This window comes from Podarcis liolepis (genome assembly GCF_965112155.1).
Source record: "Podarcis liolepis genome assembly, chromosome: 17".
Lineage (NCBI taxonomy): Eukaryota > Metazoa > Chordata > Lepidosauria > Squamata > Lacertidae > Podarcis > Podarcis liolepis.
Genome location: NC_139571.1, coordinates 31523797 through 31550984, shown reverse-complemented (window position 1 = coordinate 31550984; position 27188 = coordinate 31523797). Strand labels below are relative to the sequence as shown.

The 27188-nt window shown below is 43.7% G+C and overlaps 2 protein-coding genes across 3 annotated transcripts in view; both read left to right on the top strand.

Moving 5' to 3' along the window:
- Positions 1 to 27188, top strand: part of LOC310696250 (uncharacterized protein) — a 960839-nt gene that overhangs the window by 865379 nt on the left and 68272 nt on the right. The gene's annotated exons all lie outside the window — the stretch shown is intronic.
- TMEM38B (transmembrane protein 38B) lies at positions 109 to 26079 on the top strand. 2 transcript variants are annotated; one of them, XM_083481580.1, is made up of 6 exons: positions 120 to 741; positions 7361 to 7517; positions 13091 to 13275; positions 14630 to 14717; positions 21060 to 21177; positions 23615 to 26079. In XM_083481580.1, the coding sequence occupies exons 1-6, from the start codon at positions 630 to 632 to the stop codon at positions 23828 to 23830; spliced, it is 876 nt and encodes a 291-aa protein (XP_083337706.1). In that variant the 5' UTR covers positions 120 to 629; the 3' UTR covers positions 23831 to 26079. The 2 variants fall into 2 exon arrangements, with proteins under 2 accessions (XP_083337707.1, XP_083337706.1); XM_083481581.1 differs by lacking the exon at positions 7361 to 7517 and having other exon boundaries at positions 109 to 741.

The window sequence follows — 27188 nt, the reverse complement described above, 5'->3', positions numbered from 1 at the left end:
TGCTGCCAGTGTTTTCAGCTGCACGCAGCTGTCACTTCAGCACAAGATGAAAAAAATATATTTGCACCCAACCTGTGCAAAACTTGTCAGAACAAAGGTGGCAACCCTAGACTGAAGATCTACATCAGGTACAGAGGGGGAGCAGAAATCAATAATTATCTGAATTAGGATTTGCCACCCCTGTTTCTTCTGCTGCCTGAGGCAGTTGCCTCACCTTCCCCAACGGGAGGACCGGCCCTCACCACCTCCCCCTCTGAGCGTCCCTGCCTGAATGCGCGGCCACCCTCCTGTCCCCGCCCACCGCGCGGCAGCCCGGCCAATCGCCTTTCATTCCAGCGCAACGTTGGGGGGGGGAGAGATGGAGGGGCGGGGCCAACCTCTGCCCCGCCCCCGCGGCGCGAGCGCTCTTCCCGCCGGACGGCGGTTTGTACGGGACAAAAAACTATGCGCGGGATTCGACTGGGACCGTTCGCGCCCCTTTTTGGCCTGAGGCGATGAAGAGAGAGCGGGCGGAGGGGCCCTTCTAAGCCCCGCCCCTCGCTCGTTTGGCTCTTCTCGCCCTCCCCCGCCCCCCCTCACGTTCCCTCTTTAAATCCGTCGCCGGCGCATGCGCGGCGGAGTCCGCCGCGATGGAGGAGCTCCTGGGGCAGGTGGCGCTTCGCTTCTCCCGCCTGCCCATGTTCCCTTTCTTCGACCTGGCGCATTACGCGGCCTCCGTCCTGTCGCTGAAGGAGCAGCCGGGTGAGTGAGGGGGAAGGCGGGCGGGCAGCGGGGATGGCGGCGCCGGAGGAGCCCGCCCTCGCGTCTGGCCGTGCCTCTTGGGCATGTGCAGAGTGCCTTCCCTTCGCACTTGTGGACGAGCACGGTTAGCTGCGAGGCGAGGGCTCGCTCAGCTCCACGCCGCCTTTCTCTTTCCATGGTTCATTTTGCATACCATAAATCCACGCATATTTTACATGAACTAAACTATTCCATTATTACGTCCATCAAAACTTGTTACTTTTGCCTGCTGCGTAGCTGCCTAGAGCGGCTGGGGAAACCCAGCCACATGGGTGAGGGATAAATAATAATAAAAAATTATTATTATTAATTTATGAAATTTGAATCCATAGGATTTGGTGACAGACGCATGCATGGTTCGTTGGACGGCTTTGACAGGTAGCCGGATTAGGTAAATTCATGGAGGATATAAGTCTTATCATTGTATCCTGGAGAACTGCATCCAGTTCTGGGCACCACAGTTTGATAAGGGATGTTATGCAGAGGAAGGCAACTAAAGACATAGGAGCCGACTCCTAGGGGCAAAGGAGTCTTCAGTCCCCACATAAAATATTTGAGTTAATGGGCATTGCCATTCAAATGGTGTATGTTTGCAACACCATGTGTCCAGTTCTGGGCACCACAATTCAAGAAGGACACTGACAAACTGGAACGTGTCCAGAGGAGGGCAACCAAAATGGTCAAAGGCCTGGAAACGATGCCTTATGAGGAAAGGCTAAGGGAGCTGGGCATGTTTAGCCTGGAAAAGAGGAGGTTAAGGGGTGATATGATAGCCATGTTCAAATATATAAAAGGATGTCACATAGAGGAGGGAGAAAGGTTGTTTTCTGCTGCTCCAGAGAAGCGGACACGGAGCAATGGATCCAAACTACAAGAAAGAAGATTCCACCTAAACATTAGGAAGAACTTCCTGACAGTAAGAGCTGTTTGACAGTGGAATTTGCTGCCAAGGAGTGTGGTGGAGTCTCCTCCTTTGGAGGTCTTTAAGCAGAGGCTTGACAACCATATGTCAGGAGTGCTCTGATGGTGTTTCCTGCTTGGCAGGGGGTTGGACTCGATGGCCCTTGTGGTCTCTTCCAGCTCTATAATTCTATGATTCTATGATCAATTATGTGGGGTGGGGCTTACCTGGCTCACCCAATATTTCAATATTGGCACCCCTGGACCAAGATGATAGAGGGTCTGGAAACCAAGCCTTATGAGGAACGGTTCAGGTAGCTGGGCATGTTTAGCCTGGTAAAAAGGAGACATGATACCCACCTCCAGATAGCTAAAGGGCTGTCACATGGAGGATAGTGTAGGCTTGTATTCTCCAGCTCTGGAGGGTAGGACCGGAACCAATAGATTTAAGTGACAAGGAAGAAGATTCCGACTAAATATTAGGAAGAACTTTCTGACAGTAAGAGTTGTTCGACAGTGGAATAGTCTCCCTTGGAAGTTGATGGACTTTCCTTCATTTGAGGTTTTTAAGCAGAGGTTGATTTGGCCATCTGTCTTGGATGCTTTAGCTTCCAGCACTATAGGGGGTTGGGCTAGATGACCCTTGGGTCCCTTCCAGCTCTACAATTCTATGATTCTGCCAGTGACCGTTGGCTGTGTTTGTTGTATGGAAGTCCATACTCAAAGCTAATACACAACAATGCCTGTTTCTGAAGAGCAACTGTTGCCTTCATCTCCTGCCTGTGTGCTTCCCATAGACGTCTGGTTGGTCACTGTGAGAAAGAGGATGCTGGACCTGATAGGCCTTTGGTGTGATCCAGCAGGACTTTTGTTCTAACTGGAAGTAACAACAGTGCTTCTGATCATGTGCAGAGTTACTTTCCCCCCTTGCACCAAGGGTGGGGAACCTGTGACCCTCCAGGTGTTGGAAGTTGGGGCTCCCAGCTTCCATCATCTGCAACTGTTGGTCATACCGGCTGGGGCTGGTGGGAGTTGTAGTCAAAGACCTGGAGGGCACCCGTTTGAGGAATGATACCCTGCACTTTGAGACCAAAATCAGCTCATGTATCAAGAACAGCTGTTGCCAGAGGTTAAATTTGTAGCTAGGTTCAGACTGTCCTAAAAGCTTTTATTTATTTAGCATTAGCAGGTTCTCAGGGTGGCTTACAAAAGTTAAAAATAAAACCAATGGGAACAAGAACATTGAAATACCACAATTTAAAAGCAGCTGGCAGAATTAAAGCAAATGCCAAGCTGCACACACACAAAAAAACATTCAGGGTTTTTTAAAAGGCTGGCAAAAGCCTGTTGCTGAAATGACACAAATACGACTAGCTTAGTGCTTTGGCATAAAAGCAATATGCAGAGTGGATTTGGAGTGTGTATGGAGCATCACATATCAATGAATGGATTAAAGTGATGACTCTTATTTTGTTATGCTGTGCTTTCTTTAATGAAATTCCAAGTAGCACTTGGCTTCAGCTAGGTTGTTGATGCATCATGTGGCTTTAGGGTCTGAACTGCTTCAGGGCACAAGTTGTGAAACTCTGTAGTGCAAAGATGGGGAATCTGTAGCTCTCCAGGTGCTGGGCTACAACTCCCACCATTTCTGGTTGGGGCTGATGGGAACTGGAGTCCCACAAGAGCTGGAAGCCTGCAGGTTCTCCAACCATGCACTGTAGAGTCTCACGATGTCTGCCATGGACCATTTCAGAACCTTTAAGAGTGTTTGAAATCTCTCTTCAGAAATTAAAAACTGGGTCTATACTGGGGATAGCTGAGCATATCACACACACCCCAGTCTTCTCCTTGGCCCATAATAGCCCTCACGATTATATACAATCATGGTTGTGTACTTGTATACAAAAAGATCCCTTTCCACGACAGTCTGTTCACCATGGTCTTGACTCTCAACAAGTACTATTGAGGCACCTCAGCCTCAAACAGGTGTGTTTAGGCAGACAAAAGGAAGTACTATGTGACTTTGCTTTGGTAGTGTTGAAAATGCACCTCATTTGCCTGCATTTTGCAGGAGTGAAACTGCTATAGGGAAATTCTGAATGGGGGAAACAGTGAAAGCGATATGCTTCTATGGTATAGGCACACTTACGTGCGGCTTCTCTGCTCAGAATCCTTCAGCTGCTTTCTCTCATTTTGAAAAAGACAGAGCTGTGTGTGACATGAAGTTGGCCCCTTAGCAACCTTATCTTCACCACTTGGCCGGAGCACACACTGCATGCCTTCATGGTGTCTCATCCTTAGTGGGGTAAACCCAACTGACAAGACCATGTTCAGATTGATGATACAAAACACTAAATTTAGTTCATCATTCTACCCACAATATGGCTATAAATGGCAACTTTAAATGGCAAGCCATTGAAGTAGCATAACAGTATAGTAACAACATGCCCATGCTATAATCATTAACTTGAATTTTTGGACCCACAAATAATGTGCAGTGTTCCTTTCCTCCAAAGAAAAACAAATTGATTCCTTTGACTCCAGGGACGTATTTGCAGCACAGTCTTACACTGGCTTTTACATGTTGCGGCTTCCTCATAGAATCCTGGGAATCAAAGCTGGAGTGTAGCTCCAGACTTCAGAGAGACCTGGGAATGGTGCTAATGACATCCCTCCCCCCCAAAAAAACAACACCACACCAGGTCATGGCCCAGTCCTGATTGTGGTGAAAATGGCATAGTGGCTGTTGCACCACCGCTGCTTTGGTGGCAGTGCTGCTCTCCACCAGGTGCCTGGACATGCTGCAGTGATGAATGTGGTGGTGCTTTTGAATGGGAGCCAAGCTCAGTTCTCATCCATGGTGAACATCTGCCATCTTAAGTTACTCTAATGCAATGCTTGGCTCATAGATCTAGTTGGGCAGGGCTGGTATAAAGAAGGGACGTACCATAAGAGGAGGGATGCGGGTGGCGCTGTGTGTTAAACCACAGAGCCTAGGACTTGCCGATCAGAAGGTCGGCGGTTTGAATCCCCTCGACGGGGTGAGCTCCCATTACTTGGTCCCTGCTCTTGCCAACCTAGCAGTTCAAAAGCTCATCAAAGTGCAAGTAGATAAATAGGTACCGCTCCAGCGGGAAGATAAGCGGTGTTTCCGTGCGCTGCTCTGGTTCGCCAGAAGCGGCTTAGTCATGCTGGCCACATGACCCGGAAGCTGTACGCTGGCTCCCTCGGCCAATAAAGCGAGATGAGCGCCGCAACCCCAGAGTCGGCCACGACTGGACCTAACGGTCAGGGGTCCCTTTACCTTTACTTACCATAAGAGGCATAGTGGGCCAGGGAGGAACACCAAAAGCTGAAGGGGACCGGAGACTCAGGCCAGCTCGGCAGGACTTCCCAGCTGAAAGTGGCAGACCAGAGGACCAGATGCAGAAGGAGCTGGAAGCACAGGTGGTGGTGGTGCTCGCTTGACCCCTTTGGAACAGGATTGCCTATGGCTTAATGATGCAGCAGCATCACAACCATGAAGTGAGCATAGGAGTAGCAGGGAGAAGTTATCATTGCTTGCACCTGTATAATTTTGGCCACTAAGGCATCATTCTGGAAGTCTGAATTTCCTGGTCTCTCTGGGAAGGTGAAGTCTTCACTTGTTGCTGTTCTTGCTTGGAGACAAAACCTGCAACTAATCCACTAGCCCCTGTTCCTCTGAATCTGGAGCATCTTCCTGATATATATCAAAACATCTTTCTCAATGCCAGATTTTATTTTATTTTTGGGGGGTAGTGGAAATTAGACTTAGGAATATGTGCCTGTCTTCTGACCTCACAAATCCTTGTAAATATATACTTGTGAATAGGGCATTTGGACTTAATATCTTGTGCTCCAGACTTGTAATTAGGTAAATCTGATAGTTCATCCAGATAATTATCTCCCTTGTCAAGCACACAATTAAGCTTAATTAACTGCAGCTTTAATGCTAGAAGGAATATTGATGGGTTCTCAGCACTAATATTCATTGTGACATGCAGTGCAGATATTAAAGCATGACAATTTATATTTGGATATTGCTGATACAAACTATGTTTAATTTGGCTTAACAAAAGTAATTCCAAAGAATTAAGTTGCATGTGCACCTACTAACTGGATCCTCATTTTTTGGTATGAATTAAAGGCAGTTTAAAGGAAAGGTAATTAGTGGCTACATCTAATTACTTGTGGATTACTGAAAGCAAATCACTTGATCATTTCTGTTTTCTCCCATTAAAATTTGCTTTTCTACATAATACCAGTTTCTTAACTTGCCTGCTTTCTTGTGCTCGTACTATTGTAAAGAAAGCAAGTTTTTTAAAAAATTGAAATAGTATTGCATTTGCAGTAGTAGAATGTTTTGTAGAGAGTTGGAGCTGGGTTGGTCCTTTTGAATGAAGCCTTGCACCTGTTCTGGTGCTATGATGGTTGCATTCAGTGCTGTTATTACTTGAACCATTGTAAACCCATCTTCTTTTTTGACATTCACGTAGTAGCTGATTGTTGAGGGGTCTGTATGCTTTGCACAGTATTTCATCATGCTCAATAAGTACATATTGAATAGTTACAGGTAGGTGTTGGTCTGCCGTAGTCAAAACAAAATAAAACAATTCTTTAATATAAAAGAAGTGTGCATGCACACGGAAGCTCATACCAATAACAAACTTAGTTGGTCTCTAAGATGCTACTGGAAGGATTTTTTTTATTTTACATATTGAATGTGGACCAATCTTGGAACAACCTTGCAAACAAAGTTCATAACAGCAAAGACCCCCTGTACCGGCCATTTGTGGCCTAAAAGAAGGCAGGGGGTGGAAAACCTTTTCTGCCTTGTGGCCTAGAGTTGGTCCTTGCCACAAACAAATCAAACAAAAGTCTTCTTATAAGGTTGGCTTAGAACCCAACAGGGAGGCCAGTTAAGGAGAAATCTTAAATGACATCAATGGGGTTGACAATGGAATTTTAAGTATGTTTACTCAGAAGGAAGCTCTCTGTTCAGTGGGATTTGCTCTCTCAAAGTGTTCTTGGGATTTTGACCATAGACAGTTTATTCTGTATGCTTTAGCTCTGGGTGGGCAATGAGTTTATTGGCTTGGATCCAAAGGTGAATGGTCAGGCCCTTTTGCCTTTGCAAGGCATCCCCAACCAAATTCTTCTCATTTCCTTATCCTGCCCCAGAGACCCCTGTGCTCCAACTCTTGTTCTTTCAAAGAGTCACTTGATCCTTAGGGTCATCTTTAGGAAGTTTTCAGGGTGTTATATCAGGAAAGACACAATGACGGGTCACACTCGTCATGCCATTTCAAATACTTTGGGCAGCATCCAACTTTATTCACTTTATTCAGTAATAAGAAACACACTGAACTAAATAAAAATCCATTTATTTCAATGGGTTTGCTCAGAGTACGGCTAACGTTGGAGTTCACGCTTTATATACTGTTTTCATAAATAATGCTTAAACCCATTTTGGTATTGGGCATGTGAAGCAAATTAATGAACTACATTGATAGGAACAGTGGTCCCCAAACTTGCACCCCACTGGATGACCTGAAAATTATTGAGGGTGGTGGTTGGTGCTGACCTGTGATCAGGTTTTTGCTCTTTCTGTAGGTGAGACGTTTGAACTACTTATACTTTGTCTTTTCTACTGTTCCAGGAGCAGTTGACGTATCATACCGCAGCCCAATTGCATGCTGGTTTAGCGCAATGCTTTACTGTTTTGGTGGCTCCATCTTATCTTCGCTGATGCTTGCAGAACCTCCAGCTGGATTTCTTGCCAACACCACAAATGTCTTACTTGCCTCGTCAGTCTGGTAAGCAGCTTTTACGATGAAGGATGTTGCCTAAAACTTAAATCTGTGCTCAAAGTCATGGAATGCAGCTTCAGAGTTTTAGAGCTGCCACCCGAGTCAAAGAATCTAGGTCAGTTAATTGTGTGAGTTTTAATAGATTAAATCTGCATAGTTTTGCATATGAATGAATAAATAAAAATATTCAGGGCCCAAGAGAATTGGGTGTCTGCAATTGGTGGTTTTAAAATATGCTTTTTGATACAAGTTGTTGTCTGGGCACCTCGTTGAAAAAGGTTTTTATTCAATTTAATCAATTAGTTAACACAGTGTTGCACCTGTAACTATTCAAATGCTAAAAATTGGGTGTTTATATAGACGTGCATAAAAAGAGCAATTGGTGCACTTGACACAATATGTACATATAGTTATTTTGGTTCATGGTGTAGCTTGGGGAAGGTGAATAATCCGCAGGTTTTCCTATATAGTGTGCTGTTCACAGTCCTGACTAGCTGATCCCTGTGAAGTCAGGAACCCTCTTCTCTTGTGTGCCCCCCACCCCCTATGCTGTTTTACATGGTTTTTATTTTTAACCAAAGAGCACTGGGTGTATGTTAGATTGACTAAAATAAAACGCTGCACTAAAGAAAAAAAAACTTTTAAAGGCAATAATACATCCTGTCTCAATTGTGGGGTTAGACCTGTTACTTCAGAACACTGGCAGGTACGTCTGTCTTTCAAGTGGAAATGGGGCTTGCCCTGCTCAGAGTAAAAGTGAGCAGTTACTGTTTCCATGTTCATTTTGAATGCTGTCATCAACGCCTTTCTCACAAAGGCTGCAGTCTTAGTTACTTACCTGAAACTCAGCTTCTAGTAAGTATAGGTCAGATTGGGCTGCTTACCTTGGTAAATGGAAGTCAGTCATTCAGTTTACCGCATTAAGATTTGCATTTTTGTGCGTATTAGAGCCCCCTTTCCTCCAAGGAGCTCTGGTGACATATATGGTTCTCCTCCTACCCCCTTTATCCTTGCAACAACCCTGTGAAGTGGGTTCAGCTGGGGAATTGACCCCGGTCTTCCAAGTCCTAGTCCAGTACTCTGAACACTACACTTCTAGTCTTTCAGAACATTGGAGTTAGGAGAAAGGCAGAAGATTGGTACGTGCAAACTAGTAATTACTGTGAGCTAGATTTGTCCTCCATGTGAATTTCCAACTAGCTGTGAGGCCCAGTAATAGGACTTAGCAGTGTTCATAACTGGCACAGAACAGTATCTTTTTATGCGTGCATAAAGTACGTGTTGTTCCTTTTCAGACTTTTTCCTAATTAGTGAAGCTCATTAACAGTTTTGAATTGGGGTTGAATTTATGAATCTTAGCCCTTCTTTAGCTGCTGTGACACTAGCAGTGGAATGGATGCAACTCTCTTCCACTGTCTCTTAACCCACATTTGGGTGGGGTGGGGTGAATGCTTGTGAGGTCTTTTTTTTTTTGGGTTGGGAGTTTTTCCTTCACACTAGTAGTTTCTCCGTTTAAGCAGTACTAACATCATCTTATTAGAAGTTCATCGGTATGAGAATGTGCTTTGATTTAGGTCGCCATTAATCAGAATAATTGGGTCTCCTGGCCTGAAAAACAAAGCATGCATTTTCTGGCTCAGACCCTAACTTTTATTCCGTAAACAGAACAGAGTTGGTGTTCATGGAATGGCCTTTTGCTTCGCTCTGCAGCCTGCTGCAGCCTGCCGCCCCAAAACCCCTGTCCCTATAAGTTGGGGGGACCTGTAGTTGGGTGACAATGTAACCCCTCCTCAGGATTCAAGTCCATGTGTTTACCGTCATCCTCTACTCGTCCTAGAATCCAAAAATCTCATTATGAGATGCCGTTCTAAGCCGTATCCATTGCTTGGCATAGGAAGAAGCTATAGGGAGGTATAGTCGAAGCTGCTATTCAATAACCACAGACTTAAACGGTGCCTTATTAAAATTAACCGATTGATTGATAAAACACTCCAGTTATTCAGGCAAATTAAGGCCAAGGAAAAAATAACTTCATTGCCTTGTTTCTTGCTATCGCACTTAAAGGATGCCACCATCCTTAATAGGATAGCTTGAATGTATATTCATTCACCATCATCCCTACTTTAAGGTGCATCTATTAGGATAAGAAGCAGTTTTCCTAAAGCATTTAGGGAAGGTGAGTTCCCCCCCCCCAGCAAAAAAAACCCCTGCCCGCCTTGCTGGTGCATTTGGGATGTACAACATACTGATTTTGTGCTATATACATCATGAGGAACTCCTGTTTTTTCTTACATATAGATTGTGCCCATGCAGAAAAACAGTGGGGTTTTGTGGCCCCCCAGCAGTTGTTTCTGGGGCCCCATCAGGACCCCAAGCTGAGTGCTAGCCACCTCTGGTGCAAGGGATTCTATATGACCTTGGTTAATGACACTGCTATCATTATTAAAAGTAAGCATGGCAAATGCACTATCAGGGTCCTGTTTTCTGCAGTTGAATCTTTTAATATATCTGAGAAGTAGGTGTTTAAACCTTTCCCCTCTCATCCTCTGAAAATGCTTCACAAGGAATTGGATTGGAGAAGGTGCAGCCCCTTGATGTGTGAAGTGGTGTGTGGATGCTTCCATCAAAACAGAAGGAAAGTTCTGAAGATTGCTGTCAGATGCATCACAGAACAAACCAAGAACCCAAGTGACAAGTGTGAAATGCTTTGTTTTCACTCATTTACATGTTGAAGTATGAGCCCTATTGACTTCAGCAGCTGACCATTTAGGAATGTTGTTATTGCATATAAAAAATACAGCCAACTTTAGAATTGTGTAGAATGCTACCTCCGTATTGCATAAAATCTGAAATGAAACTTTCCCCCTTCACTGGGAGAAAAAATTCCATCAGTAAGAGAGTGGCAAATTAAATTTTGTGAATATATAGTTCTGGCAAGACTTACGGCAGCGATAAGAGGACAATCAGATAAAAAACTGATAGAAGAGTGGGATTGTGTAAAGGAGTACATGAAAAAACATTGTTCTGGCATAAACATATTGATATGCAATGAATGAAGTTTACAGGGTAAAGACAAGGAGAAGTTGGGTATAAAAGGTATAAAGGCAAAATATTATTGAATAACACAACAATTAAAATAAAAGAGAAAGAAGGAAGTCATACACAGGTGGAGGGAAGTCAAGATTTGTGTACTTTTGTTTGGTTTTTTTGTATTTTAGGTTGATATCTTTTTTTGTTTGCTGTTTCTCTTATTTTTTATGTTACTTTGACGTTGTCTATTCTGTTTGTTTCGTGTTTTTTGTTATTGTAACTATCAATAAAAAATAAAAATAAAAGAAACTTTTTCCCTTCTCTGAACAAGCCAAGCTAATAGAGATTCTGTTATGGCTGTCAACTAGTGACATCTACTGGCACCTATTGGAAACATCTCTCGCATTCTACAAGAGCCAGTCTTATTTATTATAAATGCCTGATTTGAATACTATATACTATTTTCCCCTTTGACTAGGACATAATGAGGAATCTGCTGTTCTTCCTATACAGCAGAGACAATTATGCATATGCATTGCTATGACTTTGCACGAAAGGAATGTGCCTCTAGAGTTGTGAAGGCCCAGAAGAAAACTGGAAAAACAAAAGCTGGCTGTTCCCCTCCAATTCTTCTTCTTGTGTCCCCTCTCCCTTGAAAAATAAATGGGATTTCACAGGTGTACGGTAATGAGCAAATATTGTGTAATACCACTTCTCTAATGAGATCAAAATCACCACTGAGCAGTCTCCTAATTTATTATAGATCCCTGGCCAGCGACTAGTTTTACAGGCAAATTTGAGAGAGGGTGGAGAGCGGCGGTTCAGACTACCCTGTATGGTTCGCCAGACTGTGCTGTCAAACAGACCCACAGAGAAACAACTTTTTCCACCTGCTCCTGTCAGAGTTAAACACTCCGATATGTGAGCCTAGGTGCCAAATGGCTCCTTAAATGTCAAGTTGCCGTTTTTCAATACAACTTTTTGTTTCCTGAAATCCATTCTGTGTGTTGCTTGTGTGTAGAAACAGGCAAGATCCAAGGATCTTCAGGCATGCACCTCCAGGTGGTGGAGACATCAGGCGGCATCCTGGCACCCGGGCATCTTCACCTGGTTGCAAATGGCCAATAGTCAGGTGCAAAGTGCAGAATTTCAAACACTGGCTCCTATTGCTCCTGGGTGGGCAGCTGGATCCACTGGTGTTTCCTAGGAGGGCAGGTCTGGCATTGCAAATTCCTATTGAAGACTTTTGCACTAGGGTTCTAGGGCAAGATCTGCTTCATAAGCAAAGATAATTTGACCTGTCTGAAAAAAAATACCCATCTTGTACAATGTTTCAAAATGTAAGCTTATTTTTAAAAAGATTTTCACCCAATGCACCTGCTGGAGGTTAGGGAGAGTCTATTGTATTGACAACTCACATGCTAAATTGAAGCCCTGCGTATTATTATTATTAAATAGAGATGTTAAGAAACGTATGTGGATTCTGAGAAGGGGAAAAGCAAGGTCCATATAGTGAAGTCACAACTGTTGGCTTGCAATAATAAAGCATATCTGTGCGGATTGAAGAAGGCAGAGATGCTTGGCCCTCTGAGCTTCCATTGGCACATGAGCAGGAATCTGAGGAAGGCTTATTCCTTTGGCACGCTGATGGAGAGAGATGGGAGAAGGCTGGTGAAACCTGATGAAGAGATCTCCTCTGATCCTGACAGTAAACCAGCAGCATCTCTGTTCACTCTGTGTCAGTCGACGTGCTTGATTTTCAATCAAATTTGGCAGTGGGAGGGAGATGGTAATGAAAATGATGTCTCTTTGTTAAAGGAGCCTGTAGAGGCAGAGGCAAAAGGGGAGAGCAATAGATGATTAGGAGGAAGCGAGTAAAATGCTGCCTACCAGGCCCTTATTTATAATTGTTCAACCTTTGTGCTGGGGTGGAACAGGGAGGGAATATATATCTTTCAATAAGTGAATGGGAGGGAAAGATTGTTCAGAGCTAGACAAAATGCTCATGTAAGTGCCCCTGCTCCTATAGGTATGTGGAGAGAGTTACTCATGCAATTGCAGCATTGGTGAATGCATGTTTCGGGCTCCTAGCCTATTTTCCCCAAATTTGGGGGCCTTAGGAAAATGCTGCATTTGTACATTAGAAGTGTAATATTAAGGGCATATGTGTGGACTAGACACAATGGATGTGACTTATTTTTAATGCTATATACTTCTTTAAAATGCCAGATCTTGATATACCACAAAGAATGAGGTGTTGGTTTTTTTGGTTTTTTTTACAAGAATTGTGTGTGTTTGTTTTTAACCAAAGAGCAGGAAAGGAGCCACGTGCCCACAATTTCAGCAGCACGCTGCATGTTCACATTTAAACCATAGTTTAGTTTAACTATGGTTTAAAGTGACTGATAGCCATAATACTACAGAGATGACTTCTTAACATCTAGCTTTTTTAAAAAAGGCCTTTATCAGTTTGTTTCATTTTGTCAGCATGCTTCCATTGCAAACATTGCGAAGTAGCTAAGGTTCAAACTTTTTCCCCAATTCTTTAGGTATCTTGTATTTTATTGTCCGCGTGATCTAGCCTACCGCTGTTTCTGTTTTCTACCTATACGACTGCTGCTTGCAGGGATGAAGGAAGTGACTAGAACGTGGAAAATAACTGGCGGGATTGCACATGCACATCAGCACTACAAAAATGTCTGGTTAATCATGATAGTAGTTGGCTGGGCCAGAGGTAATGTATAAAAAATAATATATATATATATTAAAAAACATTTCAAATTTTAAGGGGGAATCTCAAGGACAGTGGTTGCTAATCTTTTGAGGGGGCCATGGGCTGCATTGACACATAGTGAACCCTCTGTAAAATAAATCGGTATGGCCAATTATTATTATTTTAAAGGACACTGGGGCGGCTCACAAAAATCATGGGCATTTCGGGTGACATTTTGGCGGCACAAAAATAGGTGTGCGTGGGCTGTACATGGCTTGTGTGGATTAGGCACCACTGTTCTATGAAATGGTATTGCATCCGAGGCCACTCTTTGAAGAAAAACCAATTTAAATCCATCCTGTTAATGTGTTCTTCCCCTCCCACTGCCACCCCGTTCTTGGCTGCTCCTTAAGAGCTCAACCCTGCTCAAGTTTAGTTCCATCCTCCAGAGGAAAAGAACTCGTGCCTAAAGTTTCAGCCTTCGTCACATGTTGCTGTTTATGTGGCCTCTGAATAAGATGTCGCTAGTTTCAGTTTTACTGGCAAATGCTGTTCTCCGATGAGAGCTGCTTATAGGTGCTCTCATTTTATTACAGAATTCCACCTCTGCCAGGTATAACACTAGCAGGGGCATTTATATTTCTACGTCAGCTCTGACAGGTTTGTTTAAAGCTCAAATTATAAGGTGTTTAAAAACAGAACACTGGTTTGTCCCTCCTCTGCCAGGTCCCAGGAGGCTAGTCAAATGTTTTTTGTAGACTAATAACTTTTGTGAGACTTTTATAGGGCTGGACTACTACTTCCATGAGTTTGGTGTCTTTCTTCTGGAGTAGTCACAGGGAAGAGTGGAAGTCATTCTATGAGCCCTTAATGGGTGCATAATCTCTGTGTTGCTATTGCTTTGTAAGCAAGAAGAGATTTTGTGCTTAACTTCAGTAAGATATAGGAATCTCTCACTCTTGAAGCTTTTTTTTTTACTAAATGGACAATCACAAATTCTAAGCTCCAGCATACCAGACGATGTTGGCTGCTGCCTCCATTATTATTATTATTATTATTATTATTATTATTATTAATTAATTATTAAGCTTTGAAAAAATTTAAGATCCTTGTTGAATTAATTTCCCCCCTGAAATATTAGGTGCTTGCCCCTGACAATAGGATGCTTTCAAATGAGTCTCAAATTGAGGACCCAATTTCAAAAATTGTGAAGTAGGTCATTCCATTTGTGCCTATAACTTGAGGGCCATATCCTGCGCCTTTTAGAAAGGGACGTGAGCAGCTTTGCAGTTGTCGTGACTGGAAGCAGAATTGAGTGTCGTCAGATCTTCTGGAACCAATTTTATGCATGTAATAATTTCTTGTTGAATTGCAGGAGCTGGGGGCAGCCTAATATCTAACTTTGAGCAGTTAGTGAGAGGTGTGTGGAAGCCAGAAACTAATGAACTGCTGAAGATGTCCTAGTAAGTCAATGAAAAGCACGTAACAATTGGCACAGTCCTGGGAATGTTCTTTCTTTGCATTGAAAGTAGCACTGTATGAGTAGCTCTTCAGTAACATGACTCTTCTATAATAAATTAGTGCGCTTCAAACTTTCTGCCTGGAGGGAGAACTGTCCGTGCCAGTTTGCTGCTGAGGAACACCAAAATATCTGCTACCAAACTGTCGCATGTTGTAGTATTGGTTTCTAGAAAACCTATTAGTTTTGCTCTATATGAATTGGGTAAAAAGATAAAGGTAAAGAGGACCCCTGACAGTTAAGTCCAGTCGCAAACGACTCTGGGGTTGCAGCGCTCATCTTGCTTTACTGGCCAAGGGAGCCGACATTTGTCCACAGACAGTTTTTCCGGGTCCTGTGGCCAGCATGACTAAGCCACTTTGGGCAAAACCAGAGCAGCGCACAGAAACACTGTTTACCTTCCTGCCAGAGTGGTACCTATTTATCTACTTGCACTTTGACGTGCTTTCGAGCTGCTAGGTTGGCAGGAGCTGGGACCGAGCAACGGGAGCTCACCCCGTTGCGGGGATTCGAACCGCCAACCTTCCGATCAGCAAGCCCTGGGCTCAGTGGTTTAGACCACAGTGCCACCTGCATCCCTGGGTAGGACTGGGCAAATACAGAGCGCTAGAGTGCTATGTATTCTTGTGGTTTATCACATGGGAAAGTGAGCAAAGCAGTCCGCATATAACCACATAAAGATGATGAAGAGTCTATGGCTGCAAGCTACAGCTCCTCAGAAGTAAGTACTATTGACTTCATATGAAGTTCATCTTAAATTACCTGTCTGCACTACTGCCCACAGGGAAGGGGAGCTGAGGAACAAGGCAGCAGAGAGCTTCATTGAAGAGCCCTATGGGGCCTCTCAAGTAAAGACGCTGGCAGTGACTTCCGCTGGGGATCACCGTAGCTGTTGACTTGTCCTGAGACCTGCTGCGTTTTATGCCCCATTCCTCTTATCATTTAAAATGAAGCTGCTAAAAGCACTCATTCAGAGTTTGGAAGTATATTGACGACACCCAGCTAGGTCATATGATCATAGAATTGTAGAGCTGGAAGGGACCACAAGGGTTATTTTGTTCCATCCCCTGCAGTGCAGGATTTTTTTTTTTTGCCCAACCCATGACCCTAAGATTAAGAATCTCATGCTCTACTGACTGAGCTATCCCAGACTTCTTTCCCCTTCTTCCATTCCCAGCGAGGTGATGAAACCCTTGAACGGTTGCCTGGAAGAGGTGATGGGTTGCATGCAGGCTAATAAATAGAAGCTCAGCCTATTCTCTCTCTCTCTCTCTCTCCCCCCCCCCCCCCCGTTTATGGTTTCATATCCTGCTTAGTAAACTGAGATTGACAGCTCTTCCATATACATGCCTACTTGGGGCATAAAGTCAATATAACTTATTCCTAGGCGAGGAAGTATAGAATTGCAGCCTTAAACCACAGTTTCTGAATTCAGATGTACCTGGAAAACCAGGGTTATAACAAACCATGATTGAAACGCTAAAGCTGCCATCTTGAGTGCAGGATTGGGACAACAGCATGGGTCTAACTCTCATTCTGTGCTTTGAAAACCAAGATAGATGAAGCAAATATAGCTTCATCGGAAGTGGTCCTTTCAGAACCAAACTGTAAGAGTATAGTGCAGGGTTTCCCAAACTTAGCTGTTTTTGGACTCTAATTCCCATCATCCCTAGCTAGCAGGACCAGTGGTCAGGGATGATGGGTATTGTAGTCCAAAAACAGCTGGAGATCCCAATTTGGGAAACTCTGGTCTAGTGTTAGGCAGATCAAGTGGGATATAAATCAAAAATAGTCTTTCTTTGACTTTCATTGGCAACAGGAGTCTGGGGAATAGCTACAGTTGCAGTCGAAATTATTCAGCTCCAATGGCAAATCAGGTTTATTATCAAACTTTACAGACATTCAACTGTTTGCAATGCGGGGGGTTGAATAATAGTGAGACTGGAGAAGCAAGCATAAGTTACAATTTCAGCTGAACTGGGGGAACTACTCGACGCATCTGTTTGTGTTCAGCTATTTCAATTGCTTTTGTTTGATTTGCTCGTTGCAAACAGCTGAAAGTCTGTAAATTTTTATTATAAACCTGATTTGCAAATGGTGATGGTGGTGGTTTGAATCATTTCAATTGCAACTGTAAATCCTTTTCCTGTCCCACCTACTGATGCAAGGGATTACCGGGTTTGTGGGAATAGGGCAGGCAAACTGAACCTTAATAGCAGGGATAACCTCGTGTGATTTGTTAGGTAAGGGAAATAGTATCAGCCACTCATCTGGTTGAAAAATAAAAGTTAAAACTCTGTTCTTAAGGACTAAACTCTGCCGAGAGCTAAACCTGTTTACCACCCCAATCCTGACACTGACACTGTACATCACGGGTAGGGAACCTGTGACCCTTGTTGGACTTTAGTCTCCCACCAGCATCACTCAGCATGGCTAGCGATCAGTGATGATGGGAATAGTAGCTGTAGACCACCCAGATTTGCGCATTCCTTATCCCTAGTCTTGCGCAGGAGGGAAATCTTGTCAGGGGTCCTTGCAATGTGTGCCACCAGCCCTGCCTTTTGCTGAACGCATCCCCATAGCACCCTGCCAGTCATAGTGACGGGCACTTCACCAGTGTCTTGACAAAACGTCAGCTTCAAAGCAGTAACTGAAATTAATCGGGAACGAAAAGTTCAGGTTTTGTGGGGATGCGAGAGCCTGCTCAAGAAGGCGAGCCGCATTAGTATGCTGTTCAGAGCGTGCCTCTGGCGCACGGGGGAATACTGCTTGAGTTACAGCTTTCAGCTCAGGTTTGCAGAAGCTAAATTGGGAATGTTAAATCACTCCCAATTTAACTTCTGCCATGGGAAGTACAAAAAGAGCTGGAGCAGGCTGTCAGGCCCCAGCTGCTCCTCCAGAGGGGGAAACGAGCTCATGGTGGGCATTTTAAAGCCCCCTTGCCCTTCCTCTCTGACTTCCTGGCAGGGTTTCCTTTGCGGAAGTGGTTATTTTGAAAAGACTGCTGCCACTACTAGTGTGATAAAAGCAGCAGGAGTGCCAAAGCACTTAGGCATCCTGCTTCCAGCCACTATCCTAGGTAATAAAGAATGACAGGAGAGAAACACAGCAACGCAAGCAGAGCTGTTGCCAAAAGTCGGCGTTGTCTTTTCTCCCCCTTGACTCACCCGCTTAGCTTTGTGTCTGTGTGTTTGTGGTATGAGCTGCCTTTTGTCGTTGTTGGGTGTGTGTAGGTGACCTAAATCCTTCAGCTGTGAAGAGAAATGCAATTTTTGTCATTTTAACATGCCGCAGATGTATTTTTTTCCTCTCTTAAAGCTATATGCTGGTCAATGCAAGGCAGAGCATTGCATGTTTTTAAGAGAGGAAACTTGAAGCTCATGAAAGGAGAAATGTTTCTCAGGAGCTCCTCTTGCGACAATATCACTGAGTTGAGAACTTAAGGATTTTAAAAAGGGCTGTACATAGATTGATATTTTCTATTACTGCACAGTGCAATTTAGTTCTGGATTATACATTGCTCCTAAGGAGAATTTAGGAACTCCTAAGGTACCAGCTGCTGCCCACCTAGCAGTTCAAAACCACGTCAAGTGCAAGTAGATAAATAAGTACTGCTCTGGTGGGAAGGTAAATGGCGTTTCTGTGCGCTGCTCTGGTTCACCAGAAGCAGCTTAGTCATACTGGCCACATGACCCGGAAGCTGTCTGCGGACAAACTCCTGCTCCCTTGGCCTTTAGAGAGAGATCAGTGCGCAACCCCAGAATCGTGTGCGACTGGACCTAACGGTCAGGGGTACCTTTATCTTTAAGGTTCCTAAGGTGGGGAACTTGTTTTTCAGCCAGAGGGTGGCATTCCTTCATGTGAAACCTCCCCGGCGGACTGCCTGCAAATGCTGAGCAGGGGCAGAGGCAAATGTGGCTAGACTAGAGCAACAGATGTGCCTCTTTTGTATGTTTCGGCCACCCAAAAGTCAGAGGTTTTGGCACACACCTCCCACTCCATCCAGGTGAGCAAGAGGCAGTGCCAAAGTTCAGAGACACCTTCCAGCTAGGCAAAGCACTTGAGGGCATGGAGGACAGGCAGTGCAGGGTGTGTCCTGGGAAGAAGAGGCCAAGGAGACCATAGAAAGGACTAGATAAGATGGATTGGGGGGGATTTCTGCCCCCCCCCCCGGCGTGAGGTTACCTACCTCTTCTCTAAGCCACAGTTTTGGGAATTTTCGAAGTGCCTTTAACAAGGGGCCTGCTTCATAGGGTGCTGGCAGAGATCTCCCTGGTGAACCAAGGGGAAGACAAATGCATGTTAAACAATTACTGTATTTTTTGCTCCGTAAAACGCACCTGACCATAAAACGCACCTAGTTTTTAGAGGGGGAAAGCAAGAAAAAAAAATCTGCGCAGAGCATGTAAGCGGCTCTCGCTTTTCTTGCTTTAAACCCTTCCGTCCCTCCTCCTGCTTCGCTGAGAAGCCAGCAGAGCAAAAGTGATAGCTGCGCAGCGCCTCTTCTGCTGGCTTCCCAGCAAAGCAGGATGAGGGACGAAAGGGAGCCCTTACAAGGGAGCGCTGAGCAGAGCCTGTATGCATCCCAGATGTGACTGCAGGCAGGAGGCTCTGCTCAGCGCTTCCTTTAAAGAGCTGCATGGAGCTGGCTTTTCCCCGAGGAGAGAGAAGGGCAGCCCATCAGTCCCTTCTCTCACCTCGCGGAAAAGCCCCCAGAAGCCGCACACACGCTCTACGTGGCTCTTTAAAGGGAGCGCTGAGCAGAGCCTCCCACCTGCATTTGCTCCATAAGACGCACACACATTTCCCCTTACTTTTTAGGAGGGAAAAGTTTTATGTTCTGCAGAGGGCAGGAGCTTTGTTCTTTTACAATCTCCAGCCATCAACTCACTGGTTGACTTGGGCAAGCTTTTATTCAGTAAGTTTGTCAACATGGCATGCCTGTCTGCAATGTTGCCATGCTACTTTACAGAGATGGTGTAAGGATTAGCGGGACGAATGTTTGTGAAGTGTTTTGAGCAAAGCGCTCTTATAAAATGTCAAGTGGAAGTAGTAGTAAAGATTTGAGAAAGACAGGTGCATCGCGGTAGAAAACAGAGGAATTCTCATTTCTGTTGTATAAAATCCAGATCTATTTCTTAGCAAGACTAGCAATGTGTTGTTGCAGCGCTTTCAACCCTATTATGGATTTTTTGGCTGGTTAATCATTTGCCCTTTTTCTGCTCAACAAGTCTCATTGAGCTGTGTTACATGTTAAATAAACCTGTGGGTGGAATCCAGCATTGCATTATCTGCTTATAAAGACCTTTGAATTCTGGGTCTTGTGATTCTTATCAAGTGCTTCCTCCCATATGAAGCTCTCTGAGGGAGGCTTAAGAGGTGTTTTCAAGCCCTGTTTTCAAATTCTTGCATGCTTTCAAGCCAGGCTTTCATAAAAAGCAGAAGCTGCCTTTCTGTTACTGCTCCAGAGGTTTGGATCACCTGCATGCAGTCTATTCTAGAAACCAAGAAGCTTAGTTGGGTCAGAATCGAATGTACGCTTCCAGAGTTAATGATAAATACATGACTGCTGGTAAATAAGCCACCATAGCCATTAGAGGGCCATGGTAATTCATGTTCCGGGCTTTTTAGACTCTTCTACCCATGTACAGTACTATCTGAAACCAAAGAGCCACATTGGTTGCCCGATGTGAAATTATTTTCAACTTTCCTATCCCACTAAGACAACTAGGTTTTGTTGTCTTTGGGGGAGTTTGCCTTTATTTTTCGGCTCTTGGTTTTCCAGTTTTCATTTTAATTGTTATGTTTGATTTTACATACATTACTTGATGAGAGGGATAGAAACCACACCAGTAATGTATATATACTACCTAAACAGGTGATTATAAAAAAGTTACTGAGTTAAAAAGTTAAAACAATGACTTAATAAAGGGAGTCACATGTTCTGAGAAGGGATGATCATCTTTAATATTTTCCTTTTGTTCTTTGTTCACCAAAGCCAAAAGAGCTTTGGAGATTGACCACCCGTGCCCCTAACTTCCAGCCGGTCAATTGACGTTCCTCTTCGCCTGCCAGCCAGCTAAAGCTTCAGCTGTTTCGTTTACTGATTAGAAGTTTTGCAGCCCTATTAGAGAACCCAAATGCCTCTGGGCCGCTGATGGTGGGAGATCTTGACAAATTAATAAAAACTAACAGCAGTGTTGAGAGATTTACAAACTCTTCTTTGAGGGTGGAGAGGGGAAATTGAGAAATGATGCCTGACATGTTTTGTGTCTTTCCCCCCCAGCCCTGTGAAAATAAGCTTGATAGGGGCCGTACTCTTCACAATGCAGCACATCTCTTTTCTTCCAGTAGCAAAGCCCAATCTCATGCTGTATTACACCTCCTTCTTGGTAATCACAAAGGTAAGAATTTTGGGGCTTCTTGGTGCTTGATGTTGTGCTGACACGAGTCACTTACAGGCACTCTAAATAAACTTGTGCATGTTTTTGTACTGATGGTTCCAGTAGTGCATCTAATGCTTCATATATTAGATTTGTTTTATAATTACATAAAATCGGCACCCTGATCTTAGTCTTCTTTTTTAAAAAAGTTCATTCCTGCATCAACTCTTCTTTCTCCAATAACTAGAAGTTTGAATACCAAATTGTGTGGTAACAGTTAAAACAGGGGTGGTGAACTACTGGCCTGTGAGTCTGGTCCAGCTTCCCCAATGCTTGTTGTGACCTCAAGAACCCACAATTTTTGTCAGCGGCAGTGGCGAAAGACAGCATGTGATGAATGTAGGAACTACCTTCAGGAAAGAGAGAGAGAAAGCGCTGCTGTGAACCAAAGAGGCAGTATCAGCAAAACTGCCAGGACAGATCCAAACAGGAAGGAGCTTTCTGATCTGCTATGGTGTTTCCTGGGCACTCGGGAAACTTTGGAGCAGATCAGAGTGCTCTTTCTGTATCCAGTGTGGTCTGATCCGCTCCGGTTCCTCTTCTCCCAGCAGTTCACTTACTTTCCCTTCCTAGAAAGCAGTTCTCGGATTGAGAGCTGCACTAGCACCAAGAAGACTGTTGGAGCACTGCTTTCCATCCTGCCTAGCTATCTTTGGTACTGGCAGTATTGAGTCCCATGTGGAGGGATTGCAGCAGGGCACCTCGCAGTAGGAGGGAGGGGGGGAGGCAGTAAATCAGGGGGGGGGGGAGCAAACAGGCCTGCAATTTGTGGAGGTCCTGGCACACGGTGCTTGCATTGTGGTCTTTGTGGGGTGGCCACATCCACTTTTGCCTTGGCCACGCCCTTTGATGGATGACCAAGAGAAAACGTGTCCCTTGGGCTGTAGAAGGACAACCGTCCCCTCCCTTTAAAGCATTTTTTTTTGGGGGGGGGGAATCAGTGGTGAAAATTTTGGATAGTGGCGGTAACTAATTAGTCGTACCTTGGTTGCCAAACGCTCTTGGAACTCGTACATTTTGGCTCCCAAACGATAGCAAACTGGAAGTGAGTGTTCCAGTTTTTGATTTTCGGAAGCCAAACGTCCGGCACAGCTTCCGCGGAAGCCGTTTCTTGGTTTTCGAACAGTTCTGGAAGTCGAATGGACTCCCGGAACACATTCTGTTCGAGAACCAAGGTACGACTATAATCTGCATCTGTCTCCTAGAAAGGCCAGAAGAACAGAAAGGAGCCCTCTAGGAATGTTTGGGGGAACTTCACTTTTGAAAACCCGATGAGATACTTACTTAATTTCAAGGACCATTTCACATGACTACTGCTACCCTCTGCCAACCCTGGCTGTGGTTTCTCATGTCGCGGACCACTGCAGTGCTCATGTCCTGTCGAGGTGTGCTATTTATTAGCCATCTTAGGATTCCAGTGGCAAGGTCTACTGAGGATTCACGATATTTAGAAATATGCTAGTTTTTCCTTTGCCTTCAAAAGCTGCTCTTGGGGGTTACAGGACCCCCAGGTAGATTTTGGAAGCACGCAGGAGGCTGGAAGAGGGAGAAGAGAACCTGAAAGTCGCACCACGCAAGCGGGTAGGCATCCCTTAGATGCCACCCTGGGGTTGTATTATTTATCACTCTGCATTTGTTTGCTTGCTTTTAACTAATGCAAACTACCTTGAGCCTGCCAGGTAAAGCAGCAATTTTAAACTTGCAAATGGTCACATTAATTGTTCTGTGTACAGAAGATATCTGCCTAGTTTTAGTTCCATAGAATTGTAGAGTTGGAAGGGACCCCAAGAGGCATCTAGACCAACCCCCCTGCAATTCAGGAATATGCAGGTTGCCCAAAAGGGTGATTGAACCCATGACCTTATGTCTGTGAAATCAGTAGGAACTTTGCCTTCGCTTCAGCCATGTCAGAATTGCATGCTAGGTGATTCTGAGAGAGAGAGAGAGTATTTACTAGTGAAGATATGAATTGAATTACAGTATTAATGTCAGTTTTAAAAAGTATAACTGTGCAATTTTGAGAAGTAGTGTTTGCTTGCATGATCTAGCGAGAAATATGTATTGTGTTTGATACTCTTCCCTTTAACTTGGGTCCTGGTTTGTATCTAAAAATGGGAAAATTATTGGGGAATTAGATTAATTCTTATTTATGGGTTGTTGCTCATGGCATCGTGATATAACGTGTATAAATGCAAGGAATAGCACATCAGATAGTCCATAACCATTCCTTCTAATTGCGAGCTTGGGTGATCACATGATGGTCTGTTTGGAAGGAAAACAGGACCACCCAAAAGTAAGCGAGTGGTTTCTACCTGGGTATTCCCTAGGTATGCAGAAGTACGCACACCTGTAAATCTTGTTGGAGAGCTGATGCCCCTTGCTGTGCTCCTTGTTTCAGGTAATCATGATGCTGACGGATAATGCTTTCACTCCCTTGGCTCCGTTTGAGAAGGTGCTGTTTGGCCTCCTCTTTGGTCTTCACCCGCCTTGCCCTGAAGCTTGTAACAGCGAGGCCAAAGTCCCTTACAATGGCGCCTCCTCAGACTACGACCGCACGACAGCTGGAGAGACGAGCGACAGTGTTAAGAGAAGACAGGCCAAGAAAACAGAATAAAAAGCTTAGAATGTGATGTGGGGTGGCCAAACGTGGCTTCTTTGTACATGCCTATAAAAACACGCCATGTTTTTCTTTTTCCTAATAATGTGAAAGGACAATTGTGTATAAGGAAATTCACGTAGCAAATGGCTTCCAGAAGCATAGTGCAAAGTTTCCTGTGCAAACCCCCATTTCAGTGAAGCTCGCTCAGGCTACATTGCCCACGCACTTTCTGCACTATTGACAACTACTACTGCAACTGCCACATGGCTATGTAGCCTCTAAAAATGTATTTTTTTGTAAGCTAGAATTCATACTTGGACAAGATGCATCATGTTGGGTTTCTTTCTATCTAATGTGACTTGATAAAAGAAGAGATTATATTGTGATTTTACTTGTATGAAGAATTTTTATTGTGGTCTTAAAATAGTTTTTCTACTTCAGAAAACAAAATACTAACTTTTAAAAAGCTTGATGAAATATTTTCTGGCACCAGTGAAATGTGATTGTCAGAAATGACTATTTATGTTGATTATAACTTATTTGGGAGATGATCCAGCAGACCTGAGCACCTTGAAATCTGATGGATGAGCTTTAGGCACGAGCATTTAGGACTTGAAAGTTCTTGATTTTTTGGCTGAATTGTGTCCTGGTGTTTTCATTCTTTAATACCGGGGGTTACTCTCCCAATATTTTAATACATGATTTTAATCTAGTTGAGAAATGTGAACACATTTGTGAAAATGTAATATATTCAGTGACTGAAAGAAGCAGTAATTTGAGTGATCAAATTTAAACCAGTTTAATATTCTAACGATTTTATATATATAACAGTGCTTGAGGGCCAATTTTGTAAGTTTTCACACTTGGCTTCAGTCACAAGCAATCTTGTAGCTTTTTTCACAAAATTTCCATACAGGGTTTTCAAATCTTTGTACGTTTACTCACTAGAACCACTTAGATATTAAATTATTTGTAAGCATGAGCTTCCTTCTTCCTTGATGGGTTTATGAGACAAAGAACCTCAAGTGCTGTGGATTTTCATTTTGGATTTTTCAAACAATTCCACTTAATCAGTCAGAGATTCAGTGTGGTAAGAAAAGACCCCTCTTCAGTACACACACACTCTTTTATTTATTGAAACAGATATTGTATACTAGACAGGTTTTCCCTATATCATTTGGTATATCAGCCTATCTAATGCTAGCTAGCTGTAGACACAAACTTGCACATTGAACCACGATTCAGATGTTTGCCTGGTACCAAAACACCTGTGTGGTGTTGCCAATCACCTGGCAGGAAATAAAAATAGAAAGGGGCCAACTTCTGGGAGGTCTCCATCCTTTTCCCCAAATCACCTGCCCGGCCAGAATACATGGTTTATGGTCTGTATTTGCTGTCAGAAGCTATATCACCATGTTGTAGGATTTAACCTCTACTGGATGATAGCCAACTAGGGGCAAATCCACAATATACCTTTAAAGCATATTCAGCGCACATTTAAAACACTTTCCCCAAAGGCTCATGGGAACTGTAGTTCCCCCCCAATAGAGCTACCATTTCCAGCATCCTTAACAAACTACGGTTCCCAGGATTCTTTGGGGGAAGCCATGTGCTTTACATGTGTATTGGATGTGCTATAAAGTTATCATGTGGATCTGCCTCAGACCATAGAGTAGGCCCACATAAATCAATGGACTTCAGTAACTTTAGGGAAATATTTCATGACATAAACATACGATTTTACAAGTAACTTTGCATTGAAAAATAAATTCAGGAAGGCTTTTTTTAAAGGTTTAATTTCCCCGCCCTTTAAAAATCTAAAGCTAAATTTCTCTCTTAAAGTGGTTTTGTTCTGGGAGAGTGTAATTCATTGCCATATAAAGAACGGGTACTGTTGTCTCAAGTGCCCATCTACCATTATACTGAAATTCATTAGGGGGTAGGGCAGCTGAAAAGTACTTGAGACAAACACCAGCAGGCAAGTGCGCTTCCAACCTTTTTGTGCCAGTAAAATCTCTGAAGTGTTTTGTATTACTGGGCTGAGCAAGTCCCTCTTTGCTACTAGATCTTTGTGGTGCTGTTGACGACGACGACGACCTCACCGTGGTAATTTCACTGTAGTTCTTTTACACAAACGAATGTGAAAATGTATTTGAAATTACTGTTAAGATATTTACAGTTGTTAGCCAGAAAATGGTCTGCTTTGTATTTGGGTGCGGTGTGCATTTTAAATCCCTGCTATTAAAACGAAATGGAAAAGGAAACCGTTTGTCTCAGCGCCTTTAGCAGTGTGATGGGCAAATAGTGAGCCGCACAAATATGTTTTCTTGCTCCATGGGGCGTGTTCCTGTCATTAATGTACTTAAAATTGTTCTGCAATTTTGTCTTATAAATTGCCTTGCGACGTGATTCTGCTAGTCCTGGCTATGAGGTCTGGGGTGGTCCAGGCCATGTCGTTTGCCGCCCCGGGAAGGTGGGATATAAATCGAATGAAGAATAACATAAATAGTGTGATTGAATCCGTTCCGTTCTCTGATGAATGCATTCAACCCTGAGTGAATGGTAGAAATGCCACTGCTACCGTTCCACACACAATTAAGCTTTTTTAAAAAAGAAAACTGGGTTTGGTTATGGGTCATAACATCTGTTTGAGGGGATTTCTAAATATTGAGATTTTAAGCATAGCCCTCCTAGTCAAAAGCATTGTAGTAGTAGTCTGATCACAAAGGTCAGACTCCAGGTGCACTTGACTTCCCGTTTAATGTCAGAATATGTGTCGTATTACAAAACAGTAAGTTTCATGTTACCTGGAGTCTGCAAAGCCTCTGTTGAGAATTCTGAGGAAAATACAATCTTTGAACATTCTACCCAACAATACTATACTAGCCACTATGGATGTGGAATCCTTGTACACCAACATCCCATACAATGATGGTTTACAAGCTATAAGGAACATCATTTCAGATAAAATCACAGTGGACTTTGCTACCAAACTCTGCCATTTTGTCCTCACTCACAACGACTTCCAATTTGGAGATGACTTGTTCCTCCAGATCAGTGGCACAGCTATGGACACCCGCATGGCCCCACAGTATGCCAACATCTTCATGGCAGATTTGGAACAACGCTTCCTAAACTCCTATCCACTCAAACCTCTCTTGTACCTGAAATACATTGACGATATTCTTATTATCTGGACACATGGTCAGCAGACCCTAGACACCTTCGACCAGACATTCAATGACTTTCACCCCGCCATCAACCTAACAATGAACCAATCTATGCAAGAAATACATTCTCTGGACACCACTATAAAAATACAGGATGGGCACATTGACACCACCTTATACTGAAAACCAACTGACCGGCAAAC

What these genes read in the sequence shown, in the direction of transcription:
- TMEM38B (XM_083481580.1), top strand. Translation starts at nt 630, where the DNA reads ATGGAGGAGCTCCTGGGGCAGGTGGCGCTTCGCTTCTCCCGCCTGCCC. An exon ending in GTCGCTGAAGGAGCAGCCGG is followed by an intron (nt 742 to 7,360) that starts GTGAGTGAGGGG and finishes CTACTGTTCCAG; the next exon opens with GAGCAGTTGACGTATCATAC. An exon ending in AGTAGTTGGCTGGGCCAGAG is followed by an intron (nt 13,276 to 14,629) that starts GTAATGTATAAA and finishes GTTGAATTGCAG; the next exon opens with GAGCTGGGGGCAGCCTAATA.